The following is a 22,339-nucleotide window of genomic DNA, read 5'->3' as shown; positions in this document are numbered from 1 at the left end:
AAATGGAGGTTTTGGGCTGTCCATAGAGCTCTTCATCTTTTCCCAAGCAAAAGAAAATCGGAACCTTTGGCCTTTTTCAAAACGGCACCCACTGTTTCAGGGGAGTAAAGTCCAGCTCAGGGATGGCTAACCTTTTTCAGTCCGAGGGCGCAAAGCCTGTGCCTAAATCCCCAGAATGCAATGTGTACCCCCTATATGTGCCCTACCCCCATGTATGCACACACGACCTCCTCCACACATGCATGTGCACACGACACCCCCCCTGCATGAGCCCCACGCATGCCCGCGCACACATCCGCATACGCGGTAGAGACCCGGAGACCAGCTGGCCGTCGGGAGGCGTGCGGGCATGCACAGTAGAGCTGAACTGGGGCAACAGCTGGCATGCCATCAGAGTGGGCCATCAGAGCAGGTCACCTCTGGCACGCGTCCCATAGGTTCCCCATCATGCATCTATCTGTTGCCGAATGCTTGGCTCTACCGGCATATTTCGCCCTTGAAGATCTAATACTAATAGGAGCCCTGGTGGACCAGCGGCTATAATGCTGTATTGCAGGCTGACTCTGTCCACAGCCCCTTTAGGAGCTCAATCCCAATGCGGCTCAAGGTTGACTCAGCCTTTCACCCTTCCAAGGTCGGTAAAATGTGAACCCAGATAGGCTGACTCTGCAAACTGAGAGAGTGCTCTAAAGTTCTGTGGTCTATAGGGCTAAGGGCTATTGCTCTTGCTAACCCTTGCCCATGGACTCTCAAGAACCAAGCAAGAATTCTATGGGGTCTGCATGCTTATCTTGCACTTCTTTCCACACAGACGTACGTACGTGGGAGCCATGCCGGGGAAAATCATTCAGTGCCTGAAGAAGACCAAGACGGAAAACCCTTTGATCCTGATTGATGAGGTGAGGAGGCGGTTTCAAAATGCAGCCTTGCAGCTATTTGGCTCCCTTTGTTTTTTGTTTTTGTTTTTTATTCTGTTGGGTGACAGCAACGGACTTATTCTTTCCGCAATGCAGGTGGATAAAATAGGGCGAGGCTATCAAGGAGACCCTTCCTCCGCTCTCCTCGAGCTGCTGGACCCAGAACAAAATGCCAACTTCCTGGATCACTACCTGGATGTGGCCGTGGATCTCTCCAAGGTATGGTTTTCCCCATTGGATTTCCCAGCCTCTGGGAAAGAAGAGTTAGTACCAATAAAGGAGAATATTTGTAGCTTAGGGTTGAAACGAGGGGTCCTTGGAGCTCTCTGAGCTTGCTAGTTTTCTTGCAGACGTTTCATTACCCTAATTAGTAACATCATCAGTGCTAGTAAGGACTGCTGTTTACTGTCAGATTATATTCTGGTGTCATGCCTGTCTGGGTGGGTGGGTGGGGGATTCTTTGGTTGGGCTGTTTACTGATGGGTCTTTGGCAGTTTCTTGATTGGGGGTATTGCTTTGTTGACCTTGGAGTTAATCTATGCTAATCTAGGTGCTGATTACTGATGGAGAGGTGTTGGAGTCTTTTTGTTCTTTTTTTGGGCTGGTTGATCATCTCTCTTGCATAGTCTTTAGATGCTGTTAAATGTCTATGTGTCTATTGATTGCTGATTTGTTAGAGCGCCAGGCTTCTAGAAATTCCCTGGCATTTTTGGACTTGGCCTGGTCAAGGATTGTCACATTTTCCCAATTGGAACTATGGTTAAATTTGTCTTTATGTGTTGTGAAATTAAAGAATTTTCGTCCTTTGACTTCCAGTTGGTGTTCATGGATGGATTTGATTTAAATCAAGTCAATTTAAACCACAATTTAAATCAATAAAAAGGCTTGATTTAAATCAACTCAATTTAAATTGTAATTTTTAAAGAGCAACTGTCATCTCTGTCCCACAGCGGCTGCTCCTCGGACCCGCTGTTGACTCACCGACAGCCCCAATATTGCAGAATATACAGCCTCATGCTACACAAATAAGCTCCATTTCATGCTGAATTAACTAAATTATTAATGTATCTTAAATAGAAAACTATCTTTAGATATATTTTTATTCCAAAGGCATTTTATTAAAATAACTTTGATAAAAAAAATCTGATTTGAATGAAAAAAAATCTGTTTTAAATTTTAAAAAAAATCAATGTTGTTTTTTATTATTTTTTAAATCAATTTTTATTCACCCTGGTTCTTCCAGTCTCCTGCCTGTTTGTCCTACATAGAGGTTGTTGCAGTTCTTACCTTTGTATGTTGTAGATGACTCCTGTTTCTTCCTTCTGGCACCAGGAGGGGCTGTAGGTCATTTGACCTCGATCCATGATTTCTCTATTTAAACAGTTCAGGCCAGGAATAAGAAAGATCCTTTCTGTTACCCTGTTTCCCCAAAAATAAGACCCAACCCTAGCATGATTTTTTTCAGGATGCTCTTAATATAAGCCCTACCCACAAAATAAGCCCCGGTTAAGATCATCAGACAGACGGATGCAATTAGTGCTGTATAAGACCCGGTCTTATTTTCGGGGAAATATGGTAGTTTGAATAAGCTTGCTCAGGATCTAACTTATTTTCTTTTCAAAAATTGAAAGGAGATTAGTTTAATTCTCCTAGAGGGAACTAGTTTTTTTTTTAAAATTATTTACAAGATTGTGGATTTAAAAGTTTTTAGGAAGGACCTGTCTCTGTTGACTTTACTATCTCCTTGATTTAGTTTTTATATTTTTTATTTATGGTACTTGAAGAACTGTGATTGAAATTGAACAACTGACCAAATTGGTCAGTAAGAGCTCATTCCAATCTTCCAATTCCAGTTCTGCTTACATGCAGAGCCTTCTTGTTAGCTACCGTATTTTTCGGAGTATAAAACAGACCTTTCCCCCCCTTAAAAGAGGGTGAAAAATTGAATGCGTCTTATATACCGAATGTAGCACCATCCACCGGCCCCCACCCTTTGACCTCTGCCTCTCAGCAATTTACCTCCTTGCAGCAAACAGAGAAAACGGGACTTGCTGAGGCAGCAATTGGAAGGCCGGTGCTGAAATTGAAAGTGAAACTTGCTGTTTGGTGCAAGGAGGCAAATTGCTGGGCGGCAGAGGCAGATTCTTTTTCCTTTCTAATTGGACTAAACTGAAACAAGCTGTTTGCTCTTTGCTGCAAGAAAGTAAGTCATTAACTATAAATGCCTATACAGTGTTCAAATTATTAGATTTATTTTTTAAAGATTGCTTTATTAGTGTTCTAGACAAGTTAACAAAATGAAGAAGCTTTTAAAAATAAATGCTTGATCTGAAGAGGCCCAGTGCTATTGTACCTTCTTTTAAATAGCAGAGAATAACTATACTTCCAGAAAGCCACATCAATTTTAACAGCATCTGTACAAGTATAGTCTGAAATGTAACACCAAAAACAGTGTATATCTTCTAAACTGTTTGCTGTTTGGTTCAAGGAGGCAAATTGCTGGGAGGCAGAGGCAGATTTTTCCCCCCCTCTTATTTTCCTCCCCAAAAGCTAGGTGCGTCTTATACTTCGGAGCGTCTTATACTCCGAAAATACGGTATATAATGCCTAAAACCCTGGACCAGAGAGTCTACAGAGATTCTTAGTCATCCAGGTCATGATTGTCCCAAAGGTGCTTTTTCAGGAGGCAACTGGACTTGTTTTTTCTTTTAAGACATTTCACTTCTCATCCAAGAAGCTTCTTCAGCTCTGGCAGGATAGTGGGGGAATGGAAGGATTTATATTCCTTGAAGAAATCCTTCCATTCCCCATCATCCAGTCAGAGCTGAAGAAGCTTCTTGGATGAGAAGCGAAACATCTTCAAAGAAAAATCAGAAAGTCCAGTTGCCTCTTTAGGACTTGACCAGAAAGACTTTTGCCCTAGACGCAGATCTTATTGGCTTGCTCTTCTTTTCTTTCCCTTCCGCCCAGGTGCTTTTCATTTGCACAGCCAATGTGACAGAAACGATCCCAGAGCCCCTGCGAGACAGGATGGAGATGATCAACATTTCAGGATACGTCGCCCAAGAGAAACTGGCAATAGCAGAGGTAATCCCACCAGCTTGCTTTTAAACTAGTTTTTATCTGCTGCATCTCTTTTTGTTCAATTTAGATTTGGCATGAGTGAGTCGTGATTTATACCAGGGCAGGGGAAACCTGGTACAGTCTTGTCAATTGTAATCGTGGTTAAGATATTTTGCTCTATTCTGTATTAGTAAGAATATCCAAACATCATCAGATAAAGGATGAGAGATATGTTCTTCCATATATATATATATAAATGTCTATGGGTTTTTGTGTGTGTCTGTGTGTCTGTGTGTTCCAGCATAACTCTGGAACGACTCAAATAATTCCAACCAAACATTGTACACAGATGACTTACTCTCTAGAGACAAATACTGTGGGGGTAAGACACCCCTAACATCCCTCAGAGTGCGTGTTTGGTAAGATACAGCCTGCTGTGCCTTAAAATGACTACTACTGTACAGTGCAGTGGAGTTGTCATGGGAATGGCTTCACAATACTCCACAAGGAGGCTCCCTCTGGTAAGGGGGAAAATCTAACATTAGAAATTACGTTTGGTGCAGATATTTTCCCTCTATAAATAAATACTGGGGCAACTCTGTGTAATCAACTAATTTATACATAAAAATGGAGAGCGACAAGGATGATCCATCAATTAGTTTGGAGTGGGCTTGTTGAAACTTGCACATTGAGTAGGAGGAGCCCTGGTGGCTCAGTGGTTAAAGTGCAATATTGCAGGTTAACTCATCCCACAGTCTGTGGTTCGATCCTGACCAGCTCAAGGTTGACTCAGCCTTCCATTCTTCTGAGGTCAATAAAATGAGGACCCAGATAGTTGGAGGCAATAGGCTGACTGACATAATAAACCCCCCAGAGAAAATAATAAACCACTAGGGGGCAGTATATAAGTCTGTGCTATTTCTATTATGAACTCCTAAATCTTCCCGAAGTTTGGATTTGATACCTTAGCTCTTTCTTCTTCTTTCTCGCCAGAGATATTTGGTTCCTCAAGCTCGTGTGCTCTGTGGCTTGGACGAAAGCAAGGCCAGCATCACGCAGGATGTGCTGACCGTCCTCATTAAGCAGTACTGTAGGGAAAGTGGCGTCAGGAACCTCCAGAAGCAAATAGAGAAGGTGAGGCAACCATGCCTTTTGAGGGAGAGGCATTGAGACTGTCCGCGCGTGTTTTTCTCACAGGCTTAATCCTCCCTCTTTCCACCCTCCATGCTCAGGTGCTTCGGAAATCTGCATACAAAATTGTCAGTGGAGAAAAGGAGAAAGTTGACGTAACACCCCAAAACCTCCAGGACTTTGTTGGGAAGCCCATTTTCACGGTTGATCGGATGTATGATGTGACTCCTCCCGGGGTGGTGATGGGCCTCGCGTGGACAGCAATGGGTGAGGCCGCCATCGGAGGGTTCAAATTTCAGCACGGGCACCGGTCTTGATTGAATGCTCTTTTCTTCTGTTTCTGCTATTCAGGTGGACAATTGTTGGGGGGGGGGGGCAGCTAGGAAGGGCAACTTAGGCCAGGATAAGGGATGATGGACATATGTAAAGCAAGCATGTACAGAAAGTGGAAGAAGCAGGAAATGTTTTCTTTTCACAGTGCTACTGGGGAGGGGGGACGAAGGGACAGAGTGGCTCAGTGGCTAAGACGCTGAGCTTGTCAATCAGAAAGGCCGGCGGTTCGAATCCCTAGCACCATGTAACGAAGTGAGCTCCCGTTACTTGTCCCAGCTTCTGCCAACCTACACATCCATTTAAAAATGGGTTCTAATTTTTCACTCACCTTGCAGCAGTGGCTCCAACACCCCCACCCAGCAGGAGCCCGCTGCTGGCCCAGTCCTTCTGCAGCCGCTAGCTGCCACTCACACACATTGTGCCCCGGCTTCCGTTTCGCCTTCAGATGCCTCCTGGAAGGCATATGCAGCTGATTACAGAGTCCGGATTCAGCTCTGCTATTGGCCGCAGATGCCTTCTGGCCGGCATCTAAAGACAAAATGGAGGCCGGGGCGATGCATGCGAGTGGCGGCAAGGGGCCGCAAAAGAAGGCGAGGCAGGTGTCGGGATGTGCAAGTCCTGGTAAGTAGGACAGCTTCACCCTCCCATCCCCATCCTAGCTTATTTTTTTTACCTGTGTGTCTTAATTAGGGCCAATTTTGTGGGTGGGGCTTAATTTGATCACCTGTGCCCCAAAATGTGATAGGGCTTCTTTTCAAAGTGGGTCGACCTTTTGGAGAAACACGGTACCTGTATAGATTCCTGGTACTTTCATATGGTAAACTTATTCTACAGCCTGTCTCCAAAGTCATGAAGCTAGAAGAAGGCCTGTTTGCAGAACATCCTGGAAGATGGCCACCACCCTTTCCCAAACATTACCCATTTGTTGCTTCTTTCCAGTGTCTTAGTTTTGATTTGTTAGATCATGCCCTAACGGGGCCACATTATAAATCAAGTTTTCATTTGCTTTGGTTGCAAGACACAAGATGAAGCTAGTGAATTGGATTATACCCAAGAACAGTTTGCTTACTAGATGGTAGAGTTGAGTCCAGAATGGATTTCACGCTTGGTTTGGCTTTTCTCCCCAGGCGGCTCAACCTTGTTCATAGAGACCTCCCTCCGGCGTCCCAGACAGAAGGAAAGCAAAGATGGGACTCTCGAAATGACAGGTCAACTGGGAGACGTCATGAAGGAGAGTGTCAAGATTGCATACACGTTTGCCCGGTCTTTTCTGATGGAGAAGGTGCCCACCAATGACTTCTTGGTGACCTCCCACATCCATGTACACGTGCCAGAGGTACTCAGCACATCCCCATCTTTCTATTCTGTTCTCTATTTGGAATGACGGGCCTTTCATAGTGAAATGGGATTTATCGGTGACCCTGCTAGTGCTCAACTCCATTCCTAACTGCACAACAATCGGGGTTTGTTGATACTGAGCAAGTTGTTTGTTCCCCTCTTTCCTACACAGAGCAGGTGGAATTTTTCGTTATGTTGCAGCAGATTGAGGTTTGTAATCTACTTACGAAAGATCAGGACTTGAGACCACGAAGGAAGAGAAACAGGTTTATTGGATGCATCGAGTTCAGCGTGTTCACACACCAACATCTGAACTGGCCTGGCTATGTCCAGGGCAGTGATTTTATACCTTTAATCAAACTTCATCAATCAGAGGGCGTTTAAAGAGGCGTATTCATACAAAACGTAAAAACCCCTGTTCAGAACAGGGAAGTACATCTTGGAAAAATACAAAAGCAGATATTCATACCAACAGTTTTCTGCAACTTCTCTGTTCTATCTCTACCCCACGCCTGGCTTCCTGTGCCCCTCCTTTACAGAGTCTTGCCACACTGTTCAGCCCTATTTATAATATGAGGAAGTTAAAAGTCAACTTTGGGACTCCAGGGCACTGGAGTAAAAGGCCAAACTAAAATGAATCTATAAGGTCCATTCTATTAAGACCACCTAACCTGGCCAGCCACTGGTGGGTTTACCTGTGCAACCCATGCTGTATCAGTTATGCACATCTAGACAACTTTTTATAGGGGGCGGTTATCTTCAGGTCAGTCTTTTCACACACACACACACACACACACAGACACACACACACACACAGACCGGTGACTATCTGGTTAAGTTCGTGCTGGTTTCCGGGCCACATTATCAGAAGAGGTTTGCCGTGGTCTCCTTCCTAGGGTTGAGAAAGAGGGAGGACTAACCCAGAGTCACCCAGCTGGCTTTGTTCCTAAAAGAGGACTAGGTTGTTGTTGTTGTTGTTTTTTGCCTAAAGCTAGTTTCGGGTTTCAAGCCTGAAATCACACCAGACTGTCGTATTTTTCGGAGTATGGTGCACTTTCCCCCTCCAAAAGAGGGGGGGGGGGATTTGGGTGCATCTTATCCACAGAATGTAGACCTGCCGGCCCCCACCTTTTGGCCTCTGCCTCCCAGCAGTTTGCCTCCTTGCAGCAAACAAGGAACAGCCTGTTCAGCTTCAGCACAGCCTGATTAGCACAGGCAGCTGATTGTCAGTTGGATCAGCCTCCCGAAGATCAACTGTTTCAGGCTGCAGGGATTGCCATTGCCTATTGCCGCCTCCACATGCCCCATTTTCGGTCTCTGCGCACCCCGTTTTCAGCCTCCACATGCCCCATTTTCTGCCCATTCTGATCCCCACTGCCTGGAACGGGTGGAAAATGGAGCACGCAGTGGCTGAAAACGGGATGCGGAGACCAAAAATAGGGTTCGTGGAGGCAGCAATAGGCTATGGCAATCCCTGCAGCCTGAAACTGCTGATTGTTTCCGTTTCAGTTTTGAAACTGAAACAAGCTGTTTGCTGCAAGGAGGCAAATTGCTGGCAGGCAGGCAGATTCCCCCCCCTCCCCTTGTTTTCCTCCCCAAAAGCTAGGTGTGTCTTATACTTTGGAGCGTCTCATATTCAGAAAAATACGGTAGTTCTCTTTTAATCATGCTTATGCCTACTTTGTTTCTAGATTTAAGAGCTTGGGATGCACCTGTTTCCTGAATAGATTCTGAAGTTTCATAGCAATAAGTTTGTATTCAAACAGACAAGGAACTCGCCTTGTCTTCCGGTCCTAGCATTTGGCTCTGCATGGAAACTTGCTTCCTTATGCTTTTCTCAGTAATGGAGTTAATTCATTTTGTTCATTTGCACTTATGGAACTCCGAGCTTAAATATCCCCACTGAACTTTTTTGTCCCTTAGGCTGTTGGGAAACTGAGAAATTGTTGTTATTGCAACTTTTCTCAATATCATGTTGGAGCACAGGGACCGTAGACTTGCTGCAAACCATCAGTTTCCCCCTATATCTTAACTAAGGGATACACTTTTCATGGTTCCGGCAAGGATGTGACTTTTGGATGACAGAATTCCTGTTATGTACTTAATGCTTTATCTATCAGGATTATGATTGACTTCAGGGCGTGTGCAGCTCCCACTGCTGCTGTGCTCACTCTTATTGGCCAGATTTCTCATGGTGTGTGTGGGAGGGGAACGTGTGTGGGTCAGAGGGAGGCCCACTCTTATCTCCTTAGGAGATCAGGCTTTGTAACCAAAGCATCCTCAGTGATAGGATGGGAGGCCACCAGGAGAGGTTAGGAAGGGGACAAGGGGATGGCAAATGGCAGCAGGAGTGCTAAGGCAAGATTTACCCTCACTCTCTCTCTCTCTCAATATACCCTCCCTCCCTTCCTTTTTTCTTCTTTTTTCCTCCCTTGCTCTCTTCCCCTCTTTCCTCGTCCTGTTTCCCCACACTGGAAATAGCTGTTTGCAACACAGAGAGGCAGGGATACTTTCCCAAGAGCTCACAATTGGTTCCACCACAAAACCGCGTTCGACTAAAGCGCGCTCGACGAAACCGCGTACCTGACGTCATCACAGCGCGACGAAAAAAGCATGCTGTGAGCGGTAAAGCTAAAATTAACGCGTAAACCTAAACCTAACCCCCCTAAACCTAACCCTAACCCTTAACCTAACGCTAAACCTAACGCTAACCCTTAACCTAACCCTAAACCTAACCCTAACCCTTACCTTAACTTGAATCGGCTTGCTTTCAAAGCACTTTTTAAAGTGCCCTTTTTTCTCTGCGGTCGCTGTTGTCGCGCTGCTGATGACGTCAGCGACGCGGTTTAATCGGGCGCGCTTTAGTGAACCGCAGTTTTGTCGTGCCACGCTCACAATTCTAGAATACCAAAGGGCCCATGAGGTATCTCAGGATGGGGAAGGCCAAGGGGTGGCCTAGTGATAGAACAGGCCCATGAGGCCTCCCCAACTTAACATACCTCATGCTTCTCCCTCCTGGCCTTATATAAGACTCACCTTGCAAACAGCTGGTCTCCTCTCTTTGTTTCTCTGCTTCTTTGGCTTTGCTTTGAGGGAGGGAGAGAGAAAGCTCCTATAATTTGCAGATTCAGGCACCCATCCTCTTATTCAGTCAGGGTGGCAGGAGCCTAGCAGAGCAGTGTGGCACATTTGAGGGCATATGACAACCCTCTAAACAAGCACTTCCATTCTATTTTTCGAACACTTATATATTCCTCCCCCAAGGGGAGGTGCACCATTCCTGGAAGTACTGCAATACCAGGTTGATGCTTGGAGTGGATAGAGCAAGCCCTTAGTCCATCTCCCAGTTCCAAAAATCCATTTAATATTTAGTTCTCAAATAGAGAACATATCAGATATTAAACTGATAAGAACAGATACTACACTTGATCTTAGCCAAAAGGCCGAGAAGCGATAAACCAATGAGGGCCAAGGCAAAAGCCCATCTTTTCCAAGCAACATTGTGGTAACGGTGAGCAAATTCAAGCTGCTGAGCATTTCACCCCTTTTATAGTAGGTATTGTTTGTAGTCTTATCAGAGTTATTCTGTGAATATTCTTATGTTCATTGTCAAAGAAAATAGCCATCTGTTATAAAACATAATGACAGAAATTTTGAAAAACAAATTCACCTATATGCATTTTGGGAAAGCCTATGAGTATTCTGACTGTGATTGGTTTGAAATCTGCATAAGCCCTCCCATTTTCCCCATGATAGCTGTTATTCATCTGCCTACCAGTAGAGGTCGCAGGTGTTTTTCCTTTACTGCAAGGTTTCATGTGCTTTCACTAGTCTGTTCCAAAATACTTAGTTGTAATAAGAATCTTTGCTTGCTCTCTCTTCAAGTTTTCATTTGATGACAGAATGCATAGCTATTCTGAACAAAAGTGACATTTATTTACTTTCCATATTCATCCATTCCTCCCAGATTGCTCTACCCCCCCCCTCCATCACTCGCCCGCCCAATGAATAATAAATAACTTTGGGAGAAATAGTCTTGAGAACCAGTGGAAAACAGAACAGAAAACAGGATAATAAATAAAATAATAGAAGGTATTGCCGTTCTGTTGCTTTATGGTGCTTTTAAGGCCTTAACCAATTTAATTTGGTCCGTGGATCAGTTCTTTATGAAAATGTGCAAAAAGAATGCGCATTTCTGTCAAAAGAACTTTATAAACACATTGCTAATAATTATTAACCTGGAACATAAAAAAACCTTTTGTGGTGCAGATTAATAGTTCACTTTTGAACACACACTAATCTGATAATCAGGTTAAAAACACTTTCAGGATGAGGAAAAGTACAAAGGAGCAATAGGATAGAAAAATCAGAGCGGGCAAAGTTAAAAAATATTGGGGAAACAAGCTCAGGAATGAAGTTACAACTGAGAAAAATAAATTAGAAGTTGGAGCAGTATTAGGGTATAAAATTGTAGAGTCGGGGAGGATAGATTGAAACATCTAAAGGTAGTTCAGACATTTGCTAAACTGCAGTTGAAGTTTGGAGATAAGCCCTTTTTTGTTGTTTTATTTGATTGGATTTCTTTAATGTATGTTGTCCATAGATCTTTTATCTGAATTAATTACTCTGTTAAGATAACTACATAGGTAAGGGGTGAGGTTTATCAAGAGTATAATCTTTATACTGTTGAGGAAAGAATTGGCATTTGTGAAGGATCAGGTGATGGAATGTATGTACAGATGAGGCCCTGGGGATCAGAGGAAGGTCCTATGTGGAGGTAGGACCCAGGTATGGATGGAATGGACAAGAGAATGAGGAATATGAATTCTGATAAAACACTTTCTCTTGTCTTGTCATTTCTTTGCCTTGACAAGAGCTTTGCTCCTTCCTGTCCTCTCTCGCTACGGAAGGAGGTGGGGGTCGCGGGGGGTGCTGCTTCAGACAAAGACTTCAAACTGCTTTTACTTTTCTCTGCGGAAGGAGGGAGGTCGCGGGGGGGGCGGGGAGGATGCTACCTTGAGCTGCTCTGCAATAGCACCTTATCTATTAGAAAACCACTAGCCAGGATATTAGACACAAAAATAGCTCGCTTATAAGAGACCCCCCCCCCCCAAACTACATAGCTGGCATACTTTGCAAGATACCCATGACCTGGGGTGAAAAACAGGTGACACGACATTTAGCTATTTAGCATAACAAGCGTAAGGGTTTAGGGGGATGAAATCCAAATAACCAATCAATATTATCCGTTATGCATGCATTATTAGGGGAAGGGCAAAGAGTTTAATGTAATCACTCCTTGACTATAAAAATTGCTGTAAGATTCTAATTAGGGCTTCTTGGTTAGCTTTCGAGCCAGGGTCCTTATATCTTGGTATCAAAATAAAAGTATAATTCTGTATCACACCTTGTATCCGATGACTTTATCGGCTTCAACACCAACCAAGAGCCCAGTTTTGGGGACAACATTTGTGCTGCTTTCACTTATCTATGAAACCACACCAAAAGCCGTTGCAATGCAAGATAAACCAATTCAGTTTCCCAAGTGCACCTCAGCAAATTGTTCCTTCCTTGCTATCCCCCAGTTAGACTTTAAATTCCAGAAACTAGTTAATACTGTGTTGAATTTGGGGCAGCTGTGTGCCTGTTGTGGTTCACCTTTGGAGTCCGCATATCTGTTAAAAAGTTGATTGTTGTGCTCAAGTCTACAAACAAGTTGTCTGTTTCTTTCCATTCCCAGGGTGCCACCCCAAAAGACGGGCCCAGTGCTGGCTGCACGATTGTAACTGCCTTATTGTCGTTGGCATTAAACCAGCCTGTGAGGCAAAATGTAGCCATGACTGGGGAAGTGTCGTTGACTGGGAAGATTCTCCCTGTGGGAGGCATCAAGGAGAAGACCATTGCGGTAAGTGGAAACTGCCCAGTCCTTCGGCTGCTAGCAGTTGGTTCCAGAAAACGTGATGGCTTCCCTATTTCTAAAGTTTACAGACAGCCTCTATTCCTGCACTCAATCCAAGTGGGTAATGTGGCATTCAGGTTTCCAAGCAACAGTTAAGTCTATAAAATGGGAGAAGAGCAAATCTCTTCAAATCTTTGCTTCTACGTCGCCACGATGTAGAAAAGATGTGGAGACTCTAGAAAGAGCGTAGAGAAGAGCAACAAAGATGATTAGGGGACTGGAGACTAAAACATATGAAGAACAGTTGCAGGAACTGGGTATGTCTAGTTTAATGAAAAGAAGGACTAGGGGAGACATGATAGCAGTCTTCCAGTATCTCAGGGGTTGCCACAAAGAAGAGGGAGTCAAACTATTCTCCAAGGCACCTGAGGGCAGATCAAGAAGCAATGGGTGGAAATTAATCAAGGAGAGAAGCAACTTAGAACTGAGGAGAAATTTCCTGACAGTTAGAACAATTAATCAGTGGAACAGCTCTCCTCCAGAAGTTGTGAATGCTCCAACACTGGAAGTTTTCAAGATGTTGGATAGCCATTTGTCTAAAATGGTATAGGGTTTCTTGCCTAGGCAGGGGATTGGACTAGAAGACCTCCAAGGTCCCTTCCAACTCTGTTATTCTGTTCTATTATTCCATCTGTTACATCCTTCTTCCCATTATGGGTGGTCTTCTGTTGCCAGAGATTTTGATCAGAGCAAGATTAGGATAAGGTGGCTCAGGGGCTAAGATGCTGAGCTTGTCGATCAGAATGGTCGGCAGTTCAGCCGTTCAAATCCCTAGTGCCGCATAACGGAGTGAGCTCCCATGACTTGTCCCAGCTTCTGCCAACCTAGCAGTTCGAAAGCATGTAAAAAATGCAAGTAGAAAAATAGGGACCACCTTTGGTGGGAAGGTAACAACATTCTGCACACCTTCGGTGTTTATTCATACCAGCCACATAACCACAGAGACATCTTTGGACAGTGCTGGCTCTTTGAAAGAGATAACTAGCAGATATGTGCGAGGGGAACCTTTACCTTTAAGATTAGGACCCTTGCTTAGGAAGATATCAGATTTCTAGTTGGTTGCTGTGTATTTGCTGGTGGATGAGATTGCCAGAGCCCTTATCTGATCCAGCAAGGATTTTTACTGTGTACTTTTAGAACATTAACTCAGTCATTTAATACCAATTGGCAAGTTGCTTAAGAGTTCTTGAATACACTTTTTAGAGTTGATTCATAAGGACTGAATTGGCTCACTTGGATTTTACTTGTTAAAAACACTCCATTTTTATGAGCGTGATCTACAATCCAAGGCCCAAGGAAGGATAGAGCACTGGAGAATTGGATCATTCAGGGGCTATGTAATAAATTCTTGATCATCCGTGATCCATCTGATGGTGGCTGCTAGTTATGAGCTATTCAGTACTTTTTTCCTTTTATCATGAACAATAGGGTACAATTTGACAGTTGAGCTACCAAAATAACTTAAGGAATTATAGATTGCAATAAAGAAGTGTTTGCTGTTTCCAGGTAACTTTCATAGCCTGGAATATCTTCTCCTTAATAATATATTTTATTATCTGGTCTCAGGGTTAAGAGAACAGCACAGGGCCTGACCAGGGGAGGGCAGAAACCTGAGGTCATGGGGAAGAGCTTGTTCAACATTTCCTCCCTTTTTCCCCCCTAGGCCAAGAGAGCTGGCGTCTCCTGTATCATTCTCCCAATAGAGAACAAAAAGGATTACTGTGATCTTGCTGAATTTATCACAGAAGGACTGGAAGTACATTTTGTTGAACATTATAAGGAAATCTTTGACATTGTTTTCTCCAAGTCTGATTCTCCAGGAAGGTGAACGGCTGTGGGGGTTCTTTCTCGCCTTCCCACCCGCTCTACTCTGGAAGCAAGATGTGCAGGCTCAGTTGAGGGGGAAGGATCGGACTCCTGCGGTGGCCAGCTGCCCATAATGGCCGGTTTCCTATTCCTTTAGTCGCTCTAATATATTCTACTCCAACCAATTTGAATTATGAACCAATTAAAATGTTCCCTGTGACCCAGGGCTACTACAGGACTAGACTGAAGATCTGTGAGGAAGTCTACTCATCTTTCTCAAATGTATTTTCTTATTAGAACTTATAAAATCTCAATCCCGCGTTGTCTCTTGGTACTTTCTACTAGCACTTTATGAAATAAAAGTGGAGGCATATTTAGATCACCTCTGGACAGCACAACCAGTGATGAGGGCCAAAGCACGGGTTGGGAAAACTTTTATCCTGTTCACAGATGTCAATGTAACAAAAGTTAACCATTCTCCATGGCACAAAAACAAAATCAACCGATCTTTTAATAGGATACCCCTCCCTCCAGCAAGTTGGTAATGCTGCCCATCTGGAAGATGTCACCTGAATTACTGTATTCTTCAGACTATAGGACGGATCTAAATGTATAGGAAGAAAACAAGAAAAAATAGTTTTTGTCCTCTGATTTTCACCCTCCCAGGCCCCCAGAAGCACTCTGCAGTGCTTCCCACAGCCTCTTTTTGGCCTGCAGAGTGTTTCTCAAGGCCAGGGAGGGCAAAAACACGACTTGCAGAAGGCTTGGGAGCCCAAAAACGGGCCTGCAGAGTGCTTCTGGGGGTTGGGGGGGGGGGTGAAAACGCAACACACAGAGGGCTCAGGAGGCGAGAAACGCCCATATTCGGTCTATAAGACACACCCAAATTTTCACCCATTTTGGGGGGGGGGGGGGGGGAAATGTGTCTTACACTCCGAAAAATACAGTATCTGTTACACATTGTTGAATTTGGCACAATATGCTAAGTTATACATCAAGTAAAAGGATATAGCAATTGCATTCATATGACATATTAAAGCTCAAACAAATAAAACTTCATTGTGTCTAAATGTATCCTTTAGAGCAGTGTTTCTCAACCTTGGCCACTTGAAGATGTCCGGACTTCAACTCCCAGAATTCCCCAGCCAGCAGATGCTGGGAGTTGAAGTCCGGACATCTTCAAGTGGCCAAGGTCGAGAAACACTGATTTAGAGACACAAGTTATAAAAGTTAATCTGCATGGTTTAATGTTGCATAAACAGCCCTTCCATCACCCTGTAAATTTCAGGGTGGTGATTATCACTTAAACTACCCCCAAGATGAGCTTTTCACCTCTGAATTTATAACCACCTAATCCAAAGAATATTCCACACTCTGCTGGGCTTCTGAAATAAGCTTTATTTGGAACCAGGATGCAGAATTCAGTCCTTCTTGGCTGCGGCTTTCCTCATTGCTGCCAGGACATTGCTGAGTTCTTCACGCTTCCTCTTGGCACGAATGTGAGTCCCTACCTGTGGGGAGAAAAGAGCAAAATGTGATGGCATCTGGAGCTGGGAACTTGGCAGAAAAACCAGACGTGTGATGGAAACTGTCTGGAGAATATGTTGATTAGAAGGGGAAAAAATCATTTTGGCCATTATGTCAGGGATCCAGCCTGATCCTCTTCCCCTGCTTCTTCCAGGATAAGGGAAACATTCTGGAGTTAACAAAAGGCCAGGCCTTAAGAGACGCTAGGCCTGAACTGGAACATGGCTGGTCTTCACTAGTGCCAGATGGCTTAATTATCCTGGCTTTTTTGGATAGCCTCCCAGCCACTTTTACAACAGCTGTCAGATCTTAGTTATTTCTGGATCAAGGAAAAGAGCTCTTGAATTAAGCTCAACTCCCCATGACGTAAATGGGCACATCCATGCAATTTTCTCGAGAGCAATACAAGCAAGTTGACAATGTCCAATTCTGGAATCCTTTGCCCAACAGGCCGCTTGGCAATTTTTAGAGGCCTGTCATCCAAGGGACAATAGGGCTTCATGCTGCTTCGCTTTACAGCACTGAGACCGGCCAGGCTAATCTTAACTACACGGGGAAATGGGCTCCTTTCGCAACTGGAGCTGGGTGGTGTGACCTCTCCGTCCAGGTGCTTTATTCACTGTGGCAATGAATGAAAGAGGGCAGGAACACAATCCCCCCCACAGCACAAAGGGAACACCTTCCTCCAATGATTCTGCCTTCGGTGGACAACCTGACAGACACCCAAAGACCCACCACCGGGCTCTGCGCAACACTCACCCTTTTCTTTATGAACTTCAGAGCTCTCTTATCTTTGGAGACTTTGAGCAACTCCATTGCTCGTCTCTCATACGGCGCAAAACCACACACTTCTCGGATCATGTCCCGTACAAATTTGGTATGTTTGGTCAGCCGCTGTTGGGAGAGAAAAAAAATAGTGCAAGAGATTTCTATAAGGAGGCGGCCCTGGTTATTAGAAAGAGATGTTCCCACATGGGGGCCTTCTACTTTTAGCATGCACAGACATAGAAGCATGTCTTTAAAGCCTTCCCTAAGCTGGTGCCTGAGAGTCCCTTGAACTGCAAGGCGATCAAACCGGTCAGTCCTAGAGGAGATCAACCCTGACTGTTCTTTGGATCCTGAAGATGAAACTCAAAATACTTTGGCCACCTAATGAGAAGGAAGGACTGACTGGAGAAGAGCCTAATGCTGGGAACAGGGCGAAGAAGGGGACGACAGAGAATGAGGTGGCTGGATGGAGTCACTGAAGCAGTCGGCGTGAGGTTAAATGGACTCCAGAGGATGGTAGAGGACAGGAAGGCCTGGAGGAGTGTTGTCCATGGGGTCGCAATGGGTCAGACACGACTTCGCAACGAACAACAAGGTGGTGCCATCCAGATGTACAACTTTCAGAATTCCAAGGTAGTATCAGGATAGGAAGACCACAACAGTAAGAAAATAAGAACCAAGGAGGTAAGCCAAAGGCCTGCAGTCCTAGGCAGACTCTTCATCCAGAGGGGTTGTGACAGACGGCTCCAAATTCTCACCGTCTTAACATGCTGTGATAGCAGTGTATGACCCTGCAATGCATCCTCCAAGATAGCACTGGAAGGACAAATCTTGAGTGATTTACAAGCATTCTTCTACACCTCCCATCCACCCACCCCGGCCATGCCCTGTTCAGAACCGGCCATGACCAAGTACCCAAATAATCCCAAAGGTGCTTTTCCAAAAGGCAACGGGACTTTCTTAAGGACTTGCCTTTTGGAAAAGCACTTTTGGGACAACCATGACCTGGATGATTGAGACAATAATAGACAAGTGCCCCAAATCAAGATTACATGATTGTGGGAATGCTGCAACTTCAAGAACCAGTCATAAATTCCCCCCCTCCCCCTTGTTCAATCCTGTTAACTGTACAGCTGCTGAATGAGTGGTCACTAAATGAGAACTATCTGCACTGATTTTTGAAGAGGGCACTTTGAAGAGAGCTCTGGTGGGGCACTGGTTAGAATGCAATACTGCCGGCCACGTCTGCTGACTGCCTACAGTTCGAGTCTCACCGGCTCTCACTCACCACTGGTACAAGCCACCGCCCTTTTCTATCAGAATCTTGTTAGCCATTTCTTTTTTCACAGCAACCTTCAAATCAGGGCAAACCCAAAGAACTGTCCCAATTACCCTAAGGCACGCGGAGCCATATCAGTGGGTACATGAGCCGTTGCCCTAGCTCAGCTCCACCATGCATGCGCATGCTGGCCAGCTGATTTTTGGCTGGCCCACCCATGCTGCCCTTCCACTCTCAGGAATCTCCATGCGATGCCAGGTAAGAACAGGACTTGCACAGAGGCTCTGGGAGGGTGTTTTCAGCCTCTGGAGGGCCTCGGGGGGGGGGGTGCTCCACAGGCTCCAGGAAAATCTCTGGACCCCGGGGAGGGCAAAAAACGGACCTACTGGGCCCACCAGAAATCAATAAATGGGCTGTTTCCGGCTTCTGGTGGGGGCGGGGCAGGCCCTTTTTGCCCTCCCCAGGTTCCAAAAAAGCTGTGCGTGCACGCACAGGGCAGCAAAAGGGGGGGGGGTCATGAATGCATGCACAGGGGGTATGGCACGGGGGGAGGGCATTAAATTATGGGTATGGGCATGGGTGCTTTTGGCACCCGAGGCGAAAAAGGTTCATCGTCACTGCCCTAAGGTGGTTCAGAATCAGGAATAAGGAGGGCTTGCAGAGTCTGCTACTTCAGGCTGCAGACCAAGACCGGTCTGTGGCCCATTGGGATCCGCCCCACACAAACTTTATTTATACATGTGCAGGAACTGGGTCGCATGCGCAAAACCATCTCCCCCTCACTGTTGTTGCCGGTCCATAGAGCCAGAAAGATTGGAGACTGCTGTGGTACTTTTTCTACCTGTTCCAAAATCCAAACTTACCCCACGCCGTCGACAGTGTCGTGGTTTTGACACATTCTTGGTCACTTTGTGGCCTTTATTCAGGCCAACGGCCATTGGATATCGGATCGCCATGACTAGAAAAGAGCAGGGAGTAGTTATAATTAGTCGTGTACTCTTTTGTTCCACCAATTGTCCAAAGAGATGAGAGACAGAATGCTCTTCTACTCATGCCAAACAACTGACCAATATCATTTCCTGGACTATCTCACAGGATTGTTTTTGTGGGAAAAGTAGGAGGAAGGAGTGTGTACAGTGCTTTGAGTTACTTATGAGCCGTGGTGGCGCAGTGGTTAGAGTGCAGTACTGCAGGGTATTTCTGCTGACTGCCGGCTGGTTGCAATTTGGCAGATCGAATCTCACCAGGCTCAAGTTTGACTCAGCCTTCCAAGGTGGGTTAAATGAGGGCCCAGATTGTTGAGGGCAATAGGCTGACTCTGTAAACTGCTTAGAGAGGGCTGTAACGCACTGTGAAGCGGTATATAAGTCTAAGTGCTATTGCTATAAAGTAATAAAGGCGGGATAAAAATCTAATAAATAAAAATTCCTCTCTGCTTCCAATTAAATTTTCTACGAGGAATGTGCAGTGTTTCAGATTTGAAAGCAAGGTCCTTTGGAATGTAAATTGTCTGCAGCTCCATATATCAATAGATCTTTTCCTGGGATGATCCTATAGCAGCAGAGGACAGCAGTACAGGTAGTCCTCAACCTATGATTACAACTGAGCCCACAATTTATGTGAATCAATGCAGATCTTGAATTAGTAACACTGTCATTAAGAGAATCTGGCTTCCGCATTAACTTTGCTTGTCAGAAGGTCGAAAGAGATTACAGGACTCCAGGACACTGCAACGGTCATAAATATGAGCCAGTTGCCAAGCATTCAAATCTTGATCATATGATCATGGGGAGGCTGCAACGGTCATTAAGTGTGAAACGTGGTCATAAGTCACTTTTTTCACTGCCGTTGTGACTTTGAACAGTCACTAAATGAACTGTTGTAAGTCAGGGACTACATGTCCAATCTCAGGAGAAGATGGGACTGCAACTCAGGTGCTAGCCTTAAGGACCTTTTGCTTTCAAAGCCCAACACAGTCATTCCTAATCACAATACTTATTTATACTCATGAATTTACTTTCCCCCCATTTGAGTCTTCCAATAAGATTGTAGAAAGACTCACAGTTCTATTTCAACAGCACAACTCCCCAATGAAAGCGCTAGATCAAAATGGTCAAACCTGACTCCTAACCTCCGTAATTAAATATACTTATATTTATAATATTGTCAAGAGCCGAGGTGGCGCAGTGGTTAAATGCAGCACTGCAGGCTACTTCAGCTGACTGCAGTTCAGCTGTTCAAATCTCACTGGCTCAGGGTTGACTCAGCCTTCCAAGGTGGGTAAAATGAGGACCCGGATTGTTGTTGGGGGCAATATGCTGACTCTGTAAACCGCTTAGAGAGGGCTGAAAGCCCTATGAAGTGGTATATAAGTCTAACTGCTATCGCTATTACTGCTATTGCTATAAAAATGTTTGATTAATTTCATTAAACTTTTGTTTCCTGCAATCAATATTGAAATAACACCATTAATATCAGTGGGGGGTTCTGGATTCCGTTCCAACCGGTACAGTTGGAAGGGCCCCGGTGTCACCCACATGGATGCTCGTGTCGTACTTGCCTAAAATGCTTCTGCAAGCTTAAAGGACAGGTAAGGTGCTCCGGCGGGTGGGCGGGCCCCCCAAAGCACCGTACTGGGACGGTATCCGGGGCTCTGGGCAGGCTCCGGTACCCCCGTAATGGGGTGTACCGCCTGCAACCCACCACTGATTAATATTGAAATAAGACCATCCTGGGCAATTAGCTACTTTTCCTGATAATAAAGGGAGTATAGGAAATAATGCCAGTCATTAAAAAGCACTGAAACGTATCAGTTAATAAACAGAAATTGGAGGATGTTTTCCGTTCGTACCCTACTTACCAAATTCCTAGAGACACCTAGGTCAACATGGGAAGACTAGTATACTGGACCAGACAGCCCTGGGGAAACCTGGGAGTTGAAGTTTATACAACTTTGCCAGGGTAGCGAGAAACACAGATCTGATCCAACAGAGCTGTTCTTCTGTACATCACCAGCACAGATTAAGCTATTGCTTAAAAGCAGCCTAAAGTTGTACCAGCCACTGTAGTAAGTGGAGATTCCACCCACATGTACTGTGTGGATGCACTAAGTTGCTTTTTTTCAGTCACTTTACTTGCTCTAAGCAAAGGGGGAAAGTTTGTTGTGGGGTTTAAAGTGGAAGCGACAAACTCCCTGCTCTCCCTGATCACATGGCAGCATAAGTTGGGGAAAGTGGGGATGGTCAATAGTAATGAATGGTCACTGCTGGTCTAGTCTTTGAAGTGATGTAGCATGCTGCAAAGCACTAGATATTTTAGCTGGGAATAAACAAGAACGATTTTTGGCTTAGAAAGCTATAAAAGGACATGTTTCTCCTTTCCCCCCTTTTTTAAAACACTCCACCCCAACTGTTTTTGAGTCATGGTTTCGTGCTTTTTATCATTCTGTCTTATGCTATTTACAAATCATGTCCACCTTAGAAGACTGTGACATATAAGAAGCAGAGGCAATCAGGACCTCCTGTAAATGTGAAGTATAGAGCAGGGGTCTCCAACTTTGGGCCACTTTAAGACCTGTGGACTTCAACTCCCAGAATTCCTCAGTCAGCTTTGCGTTGAAGTCCACAGGTCTTAAAGTGGACCAAGGTTGGAGACCTGTTTATAGAGCCATAGGGGAAGGAATCCCCACTTACATTAAGCAGCTTCCCAGTAAATTTCTGTGCATTGACCACTCTGCCTGCTGCCCATCTTAAATCTCGCTAGTCTCCCTACAAGTCCTGCGATGAGGCACGTCTTGTTTTTTTTTTTAGATCCACTAACTGAAACGGATCGACAGCAGTTTATTCTGTTCGCCTTAAACGCCTAGATAGTCTCACTGGACCCGACAGCCATATTTCGTGGCACGCCTTTTGCCCCCCACCCGCCCACCCCCAGCCAGATCCGGACAAAGACAACCCTCCTTCCTTTTAGCCCGCCTGGCACTTCTAGGCCTCCCCGACTGCTTCGGGCGGGCGGATGGACGCGGATCCTCCGAGATACTTTGTGATTCCAAACGGGGGTCACTCACCTTCGCCGGTTCTGCCGCAAAAGGCCGCGCCGGAAGAGGGAGAGTCGAAGCTGCGCGCGCAACAGAGCCCGCTTCCGCTGCAGTCATCCAGGACCACAGAGAGGAGGCCAGAGCGGCTACTGGGCTCAAAGGGGGAAATGGCGGAGCGCTGA

General features: G+C 45.1%; 2 protein-coding genes and 1 non-coding gene across 3 annotated transcripts in view; 1 reads left to right on the top strand and 2 right to left on the bottom strand.

Annotated features, from left to right (window-relative positions):
* LONP1 (lon peptidase 1, mitochondrial) overlaps positions 1-14,924 on the top strand; it is a 34,023-nt gene extending 19,099 nt beyond the window's left edge. Inside the window, exons 11-18 of the mRNA XM_032238428.1 lie at positions 812-899; positions 1,014-1,136; positions 3,888-4,004; positions 4,974-5,114; positions 5,213-5,378; positions 6,572-6,780; positions 12,523-12,687; positions 14,405-14,924. Coding sequence (XP_032094319.1) covers positions 812-899; positions 1,014-1,136; positions 3,888-4,004; positions 4,974-5,114; positions 5,213-5,378; positions 6,572-6,780; positions 12,523-12,687; positions 14,405-14,569 — 1,174 coding nt within the window. The 3' untranslated portion in view covers positions 14,570-14,924. The remainder of the gene's footprint in view (positions 1-811; positions 900-1,013; positions 1,137-3,887; positions 4,005-4,973; positions 5,115-5,212; positions 5,379-6,571; positions 6,781-12,522; positions 12,688-14,404) is intronic.
* On the bottom strand, positions 10,047-10,237 carry LOC116523748. Its single transcript, XR_004257117.1, has one exon. It is a non-coding gene; the product is annotated as a U2 spliceosomal RNA (small nuclear RNA).
* A 1,001-nt stretch (positions 14,925-15,925) lies between the features above and the next one.
* RPL36 (ribosomal protein L36) lies at positions 15,926-22,285 on the bottom strand. Its single transcript, XM_032238444.1, has 4 exons — positions 22,188-22,285; positions 18,985-19,079; positions 16,834-16,968; positions 15,926-16,058 (listed from the first exon to the last, which is right to left on the bottom strand). The coding sequence occupies exons 2-4, from the start codon at positions 19,075-19,077 to the stop codon at positions 15,969-15,971; spliced, it is 318 nt and encodes a 105-aa protein (XP_032094335.1). The 5' UTR covers positions 19,078-19,079; positions 22,188-22,285; the 3' UTR covers positions 15,926-15,968.
* Between the last annotated feature and the right edge of the window lie 54 nt (positions 22,286-22,339).

Source organism: Thamnophis elegans, chromosome 1, assembly GCF_009769535.1.
Source record: "Thamnophis elegans isolate rThaEle1 chromosome 1, rThaEle1.pri, whole genome shotgun sequence".
NCBI lineage: Eukaryota > Metazoa > Chordata > Lepidosauria > Squamata > Colubridae > Thamnophis > Thamnophis elegans.
Note: the sequence above shows the minus strand (reverse complement) of the source record. Positions and strands in the feature narration are given on the sequence as shown.